The sequence below is a fragment of the Montipora capricornis genome, chromosome 1 (assembly GCF_036669925.1).
Source record: "Montipora capricornis isolate CH-2021 chromosome 1, ASM3666992v2, whole genome shotgun sequence".
NCBI classification, from domain to species: Eukaryota; Metazoa; Cnidaria; class Anthozoa; order Scleractinia; family Acroporidae; genus Montipora; species Montipora capricornis.
In genome coordinates, this window is record NC_090883.1 from 2626128 (window position 1) to 2641127 (window position 15000).

General features: G+C 41.8%; 1 protein-coding gene across 1 annotated transcript in view; it reads left to right on the forward strand.

Moving 5' to 3' along the window:
* LOC138054579 (uncharacterized) overlaps nucleotides 1-15000 on the forward strand; it is an 84332-nt gene that overhangs the window by 62522 nt on the left and 6810 nt on the right. Inside the window, 17 exon segments of the mRNA XM_068901082.1 lie at nucleotides 161-442; nucleotides 1282-1449; nucleotides 3893-3928; nucleotides 5021-5302; nucleotides 6134-6301; nucleotides 6587-6763; nucleotides 7041-7073; nucleotides 7932-8213; nucleotides 8571-8729; nucleotides 8822-8869; nucleotides 10026-10058; nucleotides 10852-11133; nucleotides 11743-11910; nucleotides 12441-12476; nucleotides 13534-13815; nucleotides 14657-14824; nucleotides 14923-14955. Coding sequence (XP_068757183.1) covers nucleotides 161-442; nucleotides 1282-1449; nucleotides 3893-3928; nucleotides 5021-5302; nucleotides 6134-6301; nucleotides 6587-6763; nucleotides 7041-7073; nucleotides 7932-8213; nucleotides 8571-8729; nucleotides 8822-8869; nucleotides 10026-10058; nucleotides 10852-11133; nucleotides 11743-11910; nucleotides 12441-12476; nucleotides 13534-13815; nucleotides 14657-14824; nucleotides 14923-14955 — 2637 coding nt within the window.

The window sequence follows — 15000 nt, forward strand, 5'->3', positions numbered from 1 at the left end:
GTTATTCACCCATATTCGCCCGAATGCTCATGTTTTCTTACGGTGGTAATTTTAACCTAATCAACTTGTTGGATACCAAATTTTTGTGTTTCATTTCTCACCGACGCGGCACCACTGTTTCCTTGGAAACTAAGCCTTTCATTCATTTCTGTTTACCTAGCAATGGGCATCGGCTGTTTCAGTGACACTTGGCGTCGAGCCATTCCGACCCTAGAAGGCAAGAGTCGGCTTCTGCGAGGAAGTTACCGCCGTAGATTGTACTCTTTTCACAAATGCGCCAACGCAGCTCTGAAGCGAGGCATGAGGATGTTCGCGTTGCAACATGGGGGATGGTGCGCTTCCTCGCGACGGGCGCACTTGACGTTTGCCAAATACGGAAGATCGAAGAAGTGTAGAAATGGAAAGGGAGGACCTTGGGCGAATAATGTTTACATCTTAAGAGGTATGAATACAGTAGAACAAAGTTGGGGAAAACGACAAACTTTTGTCCCCAAACATAAAACCTGTTGAGGATTTAGCTTCGCATAAGACGAGTCTATGCTCTAATTAGGTACTCATCAGGAAGAATGTACTCTACTAATAGATATGAGCAGACTTTTGATGAAGGGGGGATAGCGGACTGTCCCGGAAAAAACCCTCGAGTCAGGTTGAGATTAAATGAAACTCGGCCCACTTACGGGACTAAGCGTCGGTGACGAGAAAAGTACCAGAGTTTAATGACTTGCGGATTAGTACTTGGAAATTTGTTCCATATTTCCCTTCTATTTCAAATAGTCTTGATTGAGAGATGTCTGAAATAAGGGACTCGTGTGATTTTTTCGGCAAGCAGTTTCCTGTATTCTTTCCTTGTTCAAGCTTCCGAGTCTTTTGCATCTCTCAACAACTCTCTCGCTCTTAACCGAACGTGATATTTTTATCAGTCAGTCTTTCTTGTACTTGGATTTATGAAGTATTTATTGGCGAAAATTGCCAAAGGTGGACTCTTTCTTTAAGACAATTACTATATCAAACAAGTTGGCAAGACAATTAGTATATTAAACAAGTTGGCAAGAGTCAAATTACTAACGAAGCGGAAGTTCAATTCCAGCGTTACCCTTCCGTCAGAGCTCTTTGCTCTGACAAAGGCCTAACGCTCAAACTTATTGCAATCTTCTCAGTTGATTTGATAATAAAGTTATTCGTGTTTTACCTCCCTATCGACGCAGCAGCACAGTTTCTTTAACCTGTGTTGAAAGGAAACTTTTATTTTCAAAGCAATCTCGATTCTTTTCGTTTTTGCAGGCTTTTGTCGTGCGCGATCCTCAACTGGCAACTGCTGTATTTTCCCTTTCATTTATCGCGGCAGGCGATACAATAGCTGCACCAGAGTTCGATCCAAGCGCCCATGGTGCTCGCTGACTCCAAATTATGACAAAGACAAGCTGTTTGGTTACTGTGGAGGACGAAAATGTGAGTGAATAGGCCGTGACACTGTCAGAGTGGATAACGCTATCTGACTGGACAAATCATTCTCTTATTTAGGCCCTATTTATATGGCCTTGGGTACCCGAGACAACCCTCCCCGCGAGTTATCCTTACTGAGCTAAAATTTTACTAGTTGCCTTGGAAACTTTACCAGAGGCTATGTTTTCAAGCCGGGAACAACGAAAACAGAATTCGGAGTATTATATACTCTGGTGTCGTTGCGTCAACATACTTCATTTTGCTGGAGCAACTTGACGAAAGTTTTTGTCAAGTTGCTCCTGCAAAATGACACGCTAATAAATACAATGTTGAAGAAGACAGAGGAAGTTACCAAACGGTACTGAACTGGATCCTGGAAATTTTGTCAGTCGGTCTTTTCGTACAGTGCCTTATATTAGCGAAAAGAGATTGCCATACAAACACTACTTCTTGCCGAAACTGAAAAGATGGGGTCTATTATTGCTGCGAGACACTAGACGAGTAGCAACACTAATCTTGACAGTCTCTCGCAACTTTTCAACCCAACAGCTTGCAACAATGTTGGGCACAACATGTTGCATACGTTTGGCCACCGTGTTGCGATATGTTGCGATATGTTGCAACATGTTGGATGCTGTTGGATCAAGTTTGAAAACGGTCAAATTTTTCGTGCAACATTTTGGATGTTGGATGATGTTGTACTCGTTTGGCCACGTTCACGCAACAATGTTGCGCTAAGGCATGCGCGTTAGGTCCACTTCCTGCGCGCCAAGGGCCTGGGGCAAATGAACATTGACATGTTGCGTTGAAAATGATGAAAATGTTCCGTGCGTTTGGCCACCCCGTGCAAAACATGTCGCAACATCTTAACTATTAACAATTCTTCCACTGAAACATCGATTTTTGCCTTAGTCAATTCCAGTCCAACACGGCTTTTGTCGACCATTTTTTCTCAGAGCTGACGCGTTCCTTGACCATATTAGGTAGAGAAGGTATATGAACTGATAACGGGCCTGTGTCTGGCGAGCCAATGAAAATGCTGGAAATATGATATCCGTAGTTCAATTTTTAATAATGAGTCAATATATCCACATCTCACTCGCAGCACTTCACTTGCAAATGCAACAACTAGTATATACATGCGTAGAGCACGTTTTTAATCATAGAGGGAAAAGCATGAAAATTAGAGCACTATAATTCATCTGAAATACGTGTACGTTACATATATTTATAATATATAGATTTCGTCGCCTCCTCTCTCGTGATCTTTCCTGCTCTTTATCCCGTTGCTTATCACTAATATGATTTCTCGTCAGAAAAACGCCGGTTCCCAAATGCAACACTGCCACGTGATTTCCCGCGAAGGAAAATTGCCCGAACACTCCCCTCCCCAGGCGCTGTCCTACCTCCCCACCTCCACCCCGACAGTCTGTACGGGCCGATGGACGGACGTACGTGACGTCATAGCCAAAATTTCTCGAGTGGATAGATATCCCAAAAAATCTTACCCAGAAAGCGCCGCTTGCGCGCTTTGCTCCGTGTTTGGGCAATTTTCCTTGGAGGGAATTCGTTTGACAGCGTTGCATTCGGCAACGGGCGTTTTTCTGGCGAGAAATCATATTAGTGAAGAGCAACGGGATAAAGAGCAGGAAAGATCACGAGAGAGGAGGCGACTAATTGAGAAATTTAAGCGAAGAAAGCCTCGAGAGAAGTCGAGGAAGGAGAAGAAGAGTTTCAATGAAAATCACTGAAAAGCTGAGAGAAATAGAGCAAGAGACAAAACACTTATTTACAACGGTTAGCTTTCAGGTAATGTTTTCCTTCTTAATATATGCCTCGCTGCCTCACATATTTTTTAAAACTCGCTAACTAAAAAACGAAGAAGGCCTGAAAACGTTTGCAATTCCGTGTTGACAGAGATTCCTGACACATTTCAACAATCACATTTATAGGCTTTTTGTGTGAAATGGATGTCCAGTCGTGATCTGCTTTGTTTGACCGTGAAATTGCAGTCGAGTAAGCGAATTTACTACGCTTTAGGCAACCTCGTTCCCAGGTAGGAGAGAACCCTGGGAACGAGGTTGCGCTTTAGTTTGACTTTTTATTAATTGGTAAAGATTTTTGCTATTCTGAACTGGAGAGAGAGGGAGAATGTTGTGAAAGAGATTACAGTGCATGTAATTTCAAGTTTGTTGATTAAAATTGTTGGTTATTGTTTGCAAGTCTTGTTTGTATACTTCTGTCAGCTCAGAGGGGTCAGATCTGTTTGATCACTGTAAACTGTATACAGCAATGACCATTAATTTTGTACTTTATGCAGAAGCATAATTATTTCCATTTACACTATATTGCTTTCTGGGTTAGAAAAGGGAGCTCCGCTTCGTTAAGGCTTGGCTAAATCTATATATTTATGTCTTATACATTTTATTTTGTTCTTCTGTTTTGCTAGCTGTGCGGCCAATCCAAGTTTCCTCGTCTATCATTCGTAAGTGAAGCCTTTTTCTCTGGTAAAGCGAAGTGTAACTTTTTCGGATGAGTATAGTAGAGTTCAGGCAAAATTCTGAATTCTTAAGGACGGTGCCTACTATTGTTATTGCGCATACGTTCTGCGAATCTCCAGATACTCGGATTTCCTATTGCCGATGCTTACTAATACAGGGATATTATTGCGCGGTTTAAAACTATCCGGAAAAGTAGATCTTAGTAAGTACTCTTGGTATCTTAAAAAAAATTGGGTTTAACCATGCATTTTTGAGAGATTATCAAGCTTCAATATGAGAAAGAAAGCCATACGTTGGTTTGTATTTTAAAGCTATTTACAAATATTATTCATGAATTATCTTCGAAATATGCGTGGTTACCGCCAATTTTCTTTTTGGATTTCAATAACACTTGTTAAGATCTACATTTCCTGCATGATCACACACCGGGGCAAAAATATCTTTAATTAGTAGGCACCGTCCTTAAAAGTTTTGTATTTAAAGCTGTTTGCATTCTTTACTGCAGAGGACAGTTAAAGTGTCCCCCGGCCCTGTGACGAGAATTAAGGAGAATTATGGTCATTAAGTTTCCTTATTCTACTCATGAAAAAGACATACGAATAACATTATTCCTAACTTCAAAAAATATCGCTAATGTAAACGCTAACCGCAATTTGAATTGCTTCGCCCAAAGATTCGTTTACAAATGTAGGCTACCAGCAGCTCATAAATGAACTAGAGCGAGTTTCCATCGATTGTCATAAAACCCAAACCAAAGTAATTTCTTTGGCCAATCAAAAAGGACGGAGGCAATCCGGTAAACCAATCAAAACTCGAAGTAATTTACACGTAGCCGACACAAAGAGCAAGAAAATGTGCCCGCGTGAGCCACGATTGGTTTTGGTTTCACTTCTGATTGGTTGAAAAAGTGGCGCGAGAACGTTCAACCAATCACTGAGTGACGTAATCATAAACAAAGGCAAATCGCTAGAAATGCTTTCGACACTCGATTGAAAATCGCTCTATATGCTAATTCCGTGCACTTCTAGACAAAATTGGTAGTGAAATATTTGGGTTTTCTTTTATTTTCATTGCAGTTCAAAGAATCGGTTGTTTCAAGGACACATCCCGCCGCGCCATTCCGCAACTGGACGGCAAAAGCCCGCTTTTGCAAGGAAACTACAAGAGACGGCAATACGCCATCAGAAGATGTGCTTTGGTGGCCAAAAAGCGCGGCTATGGAGTAATTGCAGTGCAAGACGGCGGCTGGTGCGCATCTGGGCCGCACTCTTTCAAAACGTTCGCCAAGTATGGACGATCGAACCGATGCAGAGGTGGTAAAGGAGGACCCTGGGCCAACGATGTCTACAGGATAATAGGTGAAAATCGAAAAAAAAAAAAAAGAAAAGGAAATGGGACTTTTTTTACCGACGGAATACCTTAAGAGCGCTCAGGATCTTGTTCAACATGTGTCCGTGCATTCCGGATCGAATTGGAATTTGGTAGTGTTGGTTTTTGAGGAGAGGGGAAAACCGGAGTACCCGGAGAAAAACCTCCCGGAGCAAGGAGAGAGCCAACAACAAACTCAACCCACATATGACGCCGTGACCGGGATTCGAACCCGGGTCACATAGGTGGGAGTCGCGTGCTCTCACCACTGCGCCACCCCTGCTCTCTGTGTTAGAGATATTAAGACCGTTTATACGAGAGAAAATAAGCCGCGGCTTACTCTGGCTGCAGCGTACATAATACGCGAAAGGAACTATTTATACGAGTATAAACTCCCAGGTCAGGATAAGCTGCGGCTTGAGAAAGCCGTGAACGTAGATTTTGTACCATTTATACGGGGTGTTCGCGTCTTATGTAAGCCGCGGCTTATTTTCTCTCGTATAAAACAGCCCTAATATATGTTAGCCTGCACGGAGTGTGACTTGATAGGGTGGGAAGCCTAAGAAAGACGGAGGCGGAAGCCGCTTCGGGTACTCACCGGTGTCTTCGAATTTATGTCCACAAGAAGCCCAGCTACCAGTTGGCCTGAGAGTTCAACTGATAGCACAACGAACCAACATCGCAGAGGTCAGGGTTCAAAATCCTGTTCAGACCTGAAATTTCAAGGCTTTTCTTTCGCAACTGCTTAATGCGTAATTCTCACAAATAAAATGATCACGTAAACTTTGTATGCCTGACTTGGTTGTGATCCTTTCCATTAGGCCGATGTGGTCAGCGTACATGGGGAGGAAACTGCTGTGTCTTTCCGTTTGTTTATCGCGGGCGCAGACACAACTCGTGTACCCGCCGCGGAAGCACAAGGTTTTGGTGTCCAATCGTTCCAGGCTACAAGCGAGGCCAAGCGTGGGGATATTGCCGAGGGAAACGAGGTGAGATTATTACACGGAGCACTTTTACCGCAGTAAATGACCTTTTCACCACGGGAAACTGCATTTAGTGCGTGTGACCCACATTCCCCAAGGTAAATTTCCCGTGGTAAATTTCCATGGATACGTCAAAAAGATAAGGGAAAGCGCCCATGATATTTAACGTGGTGAGTTGGAAGGGTGTTGCCCGAGGTTCAAGAACCAAGATTCTACACCAAGAGAGATCATTGTGACAACTCGTAACTTCTTAAATAATCCCATTCTTTTATTTTCTTCGGTTTGTTCTAGTGACCGTGCCTGCTTTGTGTAAACTTCCAAGAGTCATCGGTCCCTGCCGAGCTGCTTTCCGCAGATGGTACTTTAACAAAGTCACTGGAAAATGCCAGTTGTTTACATATGGAGGTTGCCGAGGAAATAGCAATAATTTCAAGACTCGAATACAGTGTGAAGAGAAATGCAGTCCTTGTAAGTCAAAATGAACTTTTTTAACACAAACAATACCATAATGAACTTTTACTAATGCCATTTTCATAACAACCAGGCCCTAGTTGCGCGCAGCATGGTTAGCGCTAACCAGTGTTTCCATAGAGACGTATGGGTTTTGATAGCTCTTAACCAATGGTTAGCGCTAACCATGCTTCCGATCGAGCAACCGGCCTCAGAGCTAGAATATTTAATTTATTTTTCAGCATGAAAAGGGAAATGATTTAACAATGACTGGTTTTTGTTATTGTTTTGTTAGCTTCGCCCATAAGAGTTACCCACGGACTTTTCAGTAAGTACCTGTAACTACTTTTTAATTTTTTTTTGCTTATTTTGGGCGTCATTACATATATTATATATGCATATATTTTGGGCGCAATTACACTTGGTAATGTCCTGGACCAGCGCAACTTGTGTCGCTTTCGATGATCACATCACATTCAAGAAAAATTTAATTTGTTGCTACCTCAAACCGTTGCATCGCATGTTGTGAAACAGATGACACGCTAAGTAGGATTCGAAAAGCCTTTTATTAGTGCGAAATTTAGACTCCTGTTTAATTTCTACTATTTCTGAGAATAGCCTGGAAACTTTCGTTGTGACCAGTTTCGCAATGGCGTTGCGTAACAGATCGTACAAAAAATTACGCCGAATTTTTTTCCTAAGCGAGGTGATATTTACCAAATACCTTAACGACACATTCAAAACTTGTGCTAATTTGCATCCTTTTAAGCAGCACATGAGAATTTTATATCTTGCAGGTGCAGCTCGTGCATCATCACTATACTAAAGAAATGAGTGCGTGAAATTGACATAATTAAGGCACGTAGAACTAAATTGAACAAAAGCAAAAAATAACATTTATGTCAATTTGGGAAAAATTCGTTTGTTTCTCGATTTTCTCGAGTCTTTTTTATCATTCATAGAACTTAGCGAGCGATTTATTAATGAGGTCGCATGCACTTCGCCATTTGTCGTTTTTGCTCTGAGTATAAAAATGCTTCATTTTCTAAAAGCGATTTTTTTGTCTGTGCATCAATGGATGCTGTGGTATTTTTAACGTGAACATAACACAATTGCAAAGACATTTGCTCCTCTTTTCGCTTTGAAGTACGAAGAGGTAAGCTTTCCGTTTTATATTCATTTTTAGTCCGGCCCATCGGCTGCTTCAAGGACACGGGTCACCGTGCCATCCCACAGATGGACGGTCGGGACATTCTCATCCAGGACTTCTACCGACGCAGAAAGGACGCCATTGATAAATGCGCATTGGTGGCTGGAAAGATGGGCTACAAAGTCTTCTCTGTACAGCATCAAGGATGGTGCGCTACGGGTCCCAGAGCGCACCTGACCTATGCAAAATACGGTCCCTCACACTTATGTCAAAACGGAAAGGGAGGCCCTTGGGCGAATGATGTCTACAGCGTCAGAGGTTTGTAACAGTCTAGAGCATGTAATTTTGACTCAACTGCCCAAGTTTGAAGCGTATTACAATTTTGTTGGTTTTCAGTATTTCCCGCCTATGCTAATAATGTTGACTGATATTTCCCGCTCCGGCGAGATACTTAAGTAACGACGACGGTAACGGTAACGGTAACGGTAACGGCAACGGCAACGGCAACGCTAGAAATCAATGATATAATTAGTTGAATAAAGAAGAAAAATAAGCGTTCTGCACGTGTGGCACGCTTTTAAGTATATTTGTTTGACGTAGTCTGCAAAACAGCAAATTGACATTTCCAAATTTAGTCAATCTTTCATTCTCTACATTTACTTTACTTATTATCAGGGAGATGTCGAAGAAAAACAACATCACGTTACTGCTGTGCGTTCCCGTTCATCTACAAAGGCCGACGTTATAATAGTTGCACAAGAAGAAACAGTAAGCGCCCTTGGTGCGCCATGACACCCAACTACGATCGAGACAGGAAATGGGGCTACTGTTATCGTAAGTTTGAACAACCACGGTCGTCACTAAGTGACTGTAATTAGTTTGAAAGATTGTTTTCTTTTGACATTTGTTGTTCTTTTCTCTGGTAGGTCGCAAACCTGTCAGACCTGTCAGACCAGTTATTCCTCCGACAAGAGGTTAGTATCACTTCGTCTCCAATTTCCCCGCCACGCTAGGGCCTTATTACATGGCGAATTTCGGCCCGGTTAGCCGGGCTGATCTTAAAATGAAAGTGGCGATTACATTGAGAAGGTTTTAACCCGGGCTGAATTTTATCCTGGGCTGAAAATCCTAGCCCGGTTTCTGAAACCGGGCTATGATTTTCAGCCCGGGCAAACAGGCTGAAAAAGCCATGTAATCGCTGTCATATTTTCCGCCCGGCCTGAAAAGGAAACGTGAGCATGCGCATCGAACGATGTGCATGCTCATGCTCGTGTTTTCGCATCTCAGCCCGTTGGACGGAGGGAAATTTCAGCCCGGGCTGACGGTAATGACAAAAAGGCCGTAAATTTGAATATTTAATGAGCAAAAACAATAAAGTTTGCACTCCCTACACACCTTGCACTCCGTACACGCTCCACACGCTCTTCACGTGCGTTCTGTATTTTCCCCATTTCCGTCATCTTTACATCATCTGACGTCGTTAAATATTCCAAATTTGGAATAAAAGATACATTGACTGCAACGGCATGACAACGCCATAATAATCAATATGATTGTTTGAATGAGAAAAGACAGTGTAAACCTTCGCCGTGCAGGGTCGCGAAGTACATGTGATAGCGTAAAAGTATAGTTTCGAGTGATGTTTTTTTTTTTTTTTGCAGTCATGGCAAAGCAGCTGTGCAGCTGTTTGATAATTGCTTTATTCTCTCTTTTTTCTCGTTGGTTGTTGTCCTTCAGTAGTATATTGATAGTAATGACTTCAAGTTCGACCAATTATTCCACCAGAGATCAACCCTAATATTAGAATTGAGCCCACACAAGGACAGAGAAAAACTCTGACCAGGGTGGGATTTGAACCCACGACCTTCGGATTTGATCACCGACGGACGATTATCTAAATTAGGCTTGGGCCGAGCCGAACTTGTCCTTGTGAATAGCATCTCACATACCCACGGTCGGGTGGTGGTGAAATTAGCTTGTCAGACGTCATCACGCATAAGGGCTATTGAATTTTGAGAAAGAACTCGCTACCTTGAGAACATTAAAAGTCACAGATCTAGACCTTCTATATTATTGTTATATTTTTCTGAAAGCTGATTCGCAACTTACAGCCGGACTTTTTTCTGACAGGGCGCGTGGTTCAAGTTACCATTGGCCTCAAAGGTGAGTGGGCCAAATTATTATGTTTATAATATCGATCTTTAATACCCCCATTTCCGAGTTGCTGCATGTCACAGTTTCAGAGCGAGTCCTGATGCCCAACCATTCAAATGGAAATGAGTTGCATATTCTTATGCAAATAAAACTCATTTCCCTTAAAATAGTTGAACACCAATACTCAATTCGAAACCGAGACAAACGGCAACCCGGAAATGGCCCATTGCTTATCTAATCATTCTACTCGGGGGCTTTTCTGGACACGCCTCCTCATAAGCGTATCGCGAAAAGCGGGGACATTTCGTAAAAAAATAGGCTTTGTTAACGAGTGTTGTCAATATTTTGTCATTTTGGGGTGCAGGGATGGCGCAGTGGTGAGAGCACACACCTCCCACCAATTTGGCCCGGGTTCGACCCAGACTCGGCGTCATATGTGGGTTGACTTTGTTTGTTCTCTTCTCTGCACCGAGAGGTTTTTCTCTAGGTACTCCGATTTTCCCTCTCCTCAAAAACCAACATTTGACTTGATTTGTGTTGATTGTTAATTTCAGTTGACAGTGTCCCCAATTAGGGCTCCAGCGTTAGAATGACTAGACACTTAAATAAACTTTACCTCCGCTTCATTTACCAGCGACACCACAGTTTGATTAGAAACTTATCTTTATTCGTTAGTTATAGGAAAGTCAAACTTCCGACTTCTCGTTGGAGCACTCGAATTTTTCCGACTACTGATCCCGAGTGGTGATCGACTGGCACGATAATTTCATTAAAACTTTTGCATTGAAATTATTGTTTTTAGCACGGGGCATCGGCTGTTTCAGAGATACTGACCGTCGAGCCATCGCTACAATGGAAGGCAGAAGTCGAATTCTTCGAGGTCCTTACAATCGCAGACGAGACGCAATCAGGAAATGCGCTTCTGCGGCATACAAACGAGGCTACAGGGTGTTCGCTTTGCAGAATGGCGGTTGGTGTGCGTCATCGCGAAACGCTTTTCGAACGTATGCCAGATATGGTAGATCGAAGCGGTGTAAAAATGGCAAAGGCGGGCCGTGGGCCAACGATGTGTACTTCCTACAAGGTAAAGTAGAGCAGATGTTTTGTTTTGCTTCAATGGAATTTATTTAAAAGGCGTGATTCGCTCTTGGTCGAAAAAGAAAGGTAACTTTAGGATTCGTTTGTTAATAACTGCCACCGAAAGTGGCAAATTAGGCGCAAATGAATGTTGACGAAATTAAATGAAATTTAAGCAAGAGCAATTGAAAAGTAACGACAGTTTAGATTCTCCCCAAGCAACTTGCAGTTCCTTGATCGTAATTCAATAATATATTTGCGTGTGGAAATATGTGAAACTCGCCTATGTGAACTGCGGAGTGAAACACAGCAAAGTTTGGCATCGCAGTTAGCAGAGCATAACTGTGATGATCACATTAAAGTCTGTACTAAAATAGTTATTTGTTGTGCTGATGTGAATTCTATTGTCTGTTCGTAGTTAGTTAGCTTCAGTGAAGAGCGAAGATGAGATGTTGTTTTAGGTTTGTTAGTTTAGTTTTGTTGTCATTATTGTTGCTGTTATTTTCGTCCGGACAAACAAAAGACCTTAAGTTAGGAGCTTGTGGTAGATCGAGGTATAACTGCTTCTTCTTTTTTTTCCATTTTACTAAATGTAGCATTTGTGCCTTTTTAACAGGTTCTTGTCGTACACGAACCTCAAGGGGTGATTGCTGTGTGTTCCCCTTCGTCTACCGCAATAGAAGATACAACAGGCCTACCAGGATCAATGCAAAGCGGCCTTGGTGTTCCCTGACTTCGAGTTACGACAAAGATAAACTGTTTGGATACACTGGAGGACGAACGAGTAAGACAACACAAGCGACTGTCACAATAAAAAATTATTGGATGAGGTTGAGCATGATATCATGAATTATCAAAACCGAGGTCTATGTTATCTTCCGAAGCCGACGGCTGAGGCAGATAACACAGACACGAGGTTTTGATAATTCATGATATCATGCGAAAACCGAATTCAGTAATTGTTTTATTATACATTTTTCACATAATTCATCCTCAGAAACAGAAGCGAAGCGTTCAGCCATTTTGTTTCTGAGGAGAACACTCCAGACGTTTAACTTGACATGATAAATGTAATATCTGCAGCAGATATTACATTTATCATGTCAAGTTCACAAGCTATTGTGAATTGATTGAATGCTCTCGACCAATCAGATTTTTCATATTGAGTCTGATGTATAATTAATTATTTTTATTAGTAATAGTATTGCTACTGTTGTCGCTTTTTTGTTTGCTTGTTTGTTCGTTTTTGCTTCAGTTCGTTGACTTGATCTAGTTCGTTTATTTAAATAAAATTTTTGTTTTCCTTCGATTTAGCTGTTCGGCCGATAAGAATCACACCAACAATAAAACGTGAGTACCTCCTGTCAGTTAAATTATTTATGTATTTGTTTGTTTGTTAATGGTCTGAGAACCACTATAGATTTGATTATTTGATTGTCTTAAACCTTGGACTAGACTTTCGTCTCAAGACTGGTCTTAGCACCGGTCTTAGGGCAAGATTAGTCTCTTAAAAGACTTTTCCGCAATCCGGCCGCGCGAAAGTTGGGGCAAGAGACTGAGACTGAGACTTGCCCCAACTTTCGCGCGGCCAGTTTGCGGGAAAATCGTTTTGAAGCTCTTCTTTCGAACAGGAACGCTTGCTACGCAGGCTAAAAAAACTTACAAAGAACAATTTCTCAAAAAAGTGGCTTATCCTTGTTCATCATGCAAAATGGATGAACCAGTTGACCTAAATGATGATAAGCAGACGTGGCTAAATTCGAGTTAGCTGAGGTAGCGAGAAGCAGACTTAAAGGCAAATGTTTTTGCTCAAGTTGCTCCCACAGAAAAACATCCTTTTAACAACAATAAAAGCAAGGTGACACACGCTAACACCAACCCGGTGTGGCCAACACAGCACGCATGCGCACAACCATTTCACCCGGTCAATTAGCAGCCATAGACAGCTGTTTTGGCCTTTTGGGCCTCATCAGCATGGCGTAGCTAACATACCAGGCGGGTGTGTTTAGCACCCTTTTAAGTGGCAGCTTCACATGCCAAACATGTGGTAAGCTGGGTTGGGAACAGCAAAACTGTGTTGGCCACACCAGGTTAGGGTTAGCGTGTGTCACCTTGCTTTTATTGCGATCCTTTTAACGACGCTTGGTAATTTTTGTAAAGAGGAATTACTATCGCTTCAGCAGCTTTTACAGACGTCTTGATTAAAAATTACACGCATACTCGTAGGAGGCTATTGTTTGCTTCAAATTTCCGCGAAATCGTAATTTCCGGTCCAAACATGATCTTAATAGACAACGATTAATTTTGCATGATTTTTCATTGGCTATCAAGGCTTCTTTGTGTATGCGCTACAAATTACTTGAAGGGTGACTATCAGATTCACAAACACGTTTTTCTTTTTTGCCAGTTCAAAGGATCGGTTGTTTCAGAGATACTTCGCGCAGAGCAATTCCGCAGCTGGACCAGAAGAGTCGGCTATTGCGAGGAAACTACAAGCGACGGATAGACGCTATTGCAAAATGCGCTGCCGAAGCCATCAAGCGCGGTTACCGAGTCATAGGAATCCAGGATGGTGGCTGGTGTGCATCGGGACCGCGGGCTCAATTCACCTTTGGAAAGTACGGGCGATCCAACAGGTGCAGGAATGGCAAAGGTGGAGGCTGGGCAAATGATGTCTATCGTGTTGTAGGTGTGTATGGTGGATGGAAAAAGCTTCTGGGATGAACTGCGGTTGATGTACCTTAAGAGTGTCTTCTTCTTTTTCGGGTTTGCCGCCTTTGAAATAATTTGTCTTTCAACATCAGATTATGTTGTCTACATTCGCAAGAAGTTGATTTCGTTCATGCTAAATAGCTTACAGAGCATCTTTACAGCCCTTACAGGCAAAACTTTACAGAGCGTTACAGAGATTACAGGCAAAGCTTCTTAGACTCGTTTATGTGTTAAAACCGCTGATAACTGTAATTAATAATTGCAGTTTATTTTACCTGGTATAATTTATACGTAGATTTGTGTAATTAGTTGGATTTTAGTTATTTATGAAATGTGGTTTCTTATTTTAAGAAATGTTGTACTCTGTTCAAAGCTTCAAGTATCTCATACAATTGTAATGTAATTTGGAAATAGACCTTATTCACGATAGCCGCCATGTTGGATTTGCTAGTATCATGCAAATTAGCTACACACTTCTGAGGGGGCAAACAACACAAGTTTGAGAGGTTATAACGAACATCTTAGCCACAAAAATGATTTGTTTCTTGTTCATTGAATGTTTATCACCTAAGTAGTAAAATAGAATGCTTACACAAGTTACTTCGATTTTTTTTACTGAAAAATTAGAAGATAACGAAGTAGAAAGTCAAAATGTCGGAGGCAATCAAAAGATGTAAAATTATTATAAAAGGTACTTAATTCTAAATTTGCGTTTATTCCAATGTTTGCATGACAATTTAAAAACCAACATGGCGGCTATCGTGAATAAGGGCTGTTGACTAAATAATAAATTATTAAATTTGTTGGTTTCATTCCAGGTAAATGTGGACGTCGTACTAGGGGAGGATACTGCTGTGTACCGTTCACGTATCGCGGGCGCCGTTACAATGGTTGCGCAAGAAATCGCCGTGGAAGACGATGGTGCGCCATTACTCCGAACTACAGGAAAAACAAACTATGGGGGTACTGCAGGGGAGGAACACGACGTAAGCATGCGATTTCCTTGTTGGTAATTTTTTTTTCTTGTTTCCCGTATGTCCTGGCATTCTTTCGTTAAAATAAATACTTATCTTTCCTTTTTCAGCGAAATTCATAAGAGTAACTCCTGGAGCTATGAGTAAGTACTTTATTAGAGTTAATTCTTCATCTTCCGTTCCGTAGA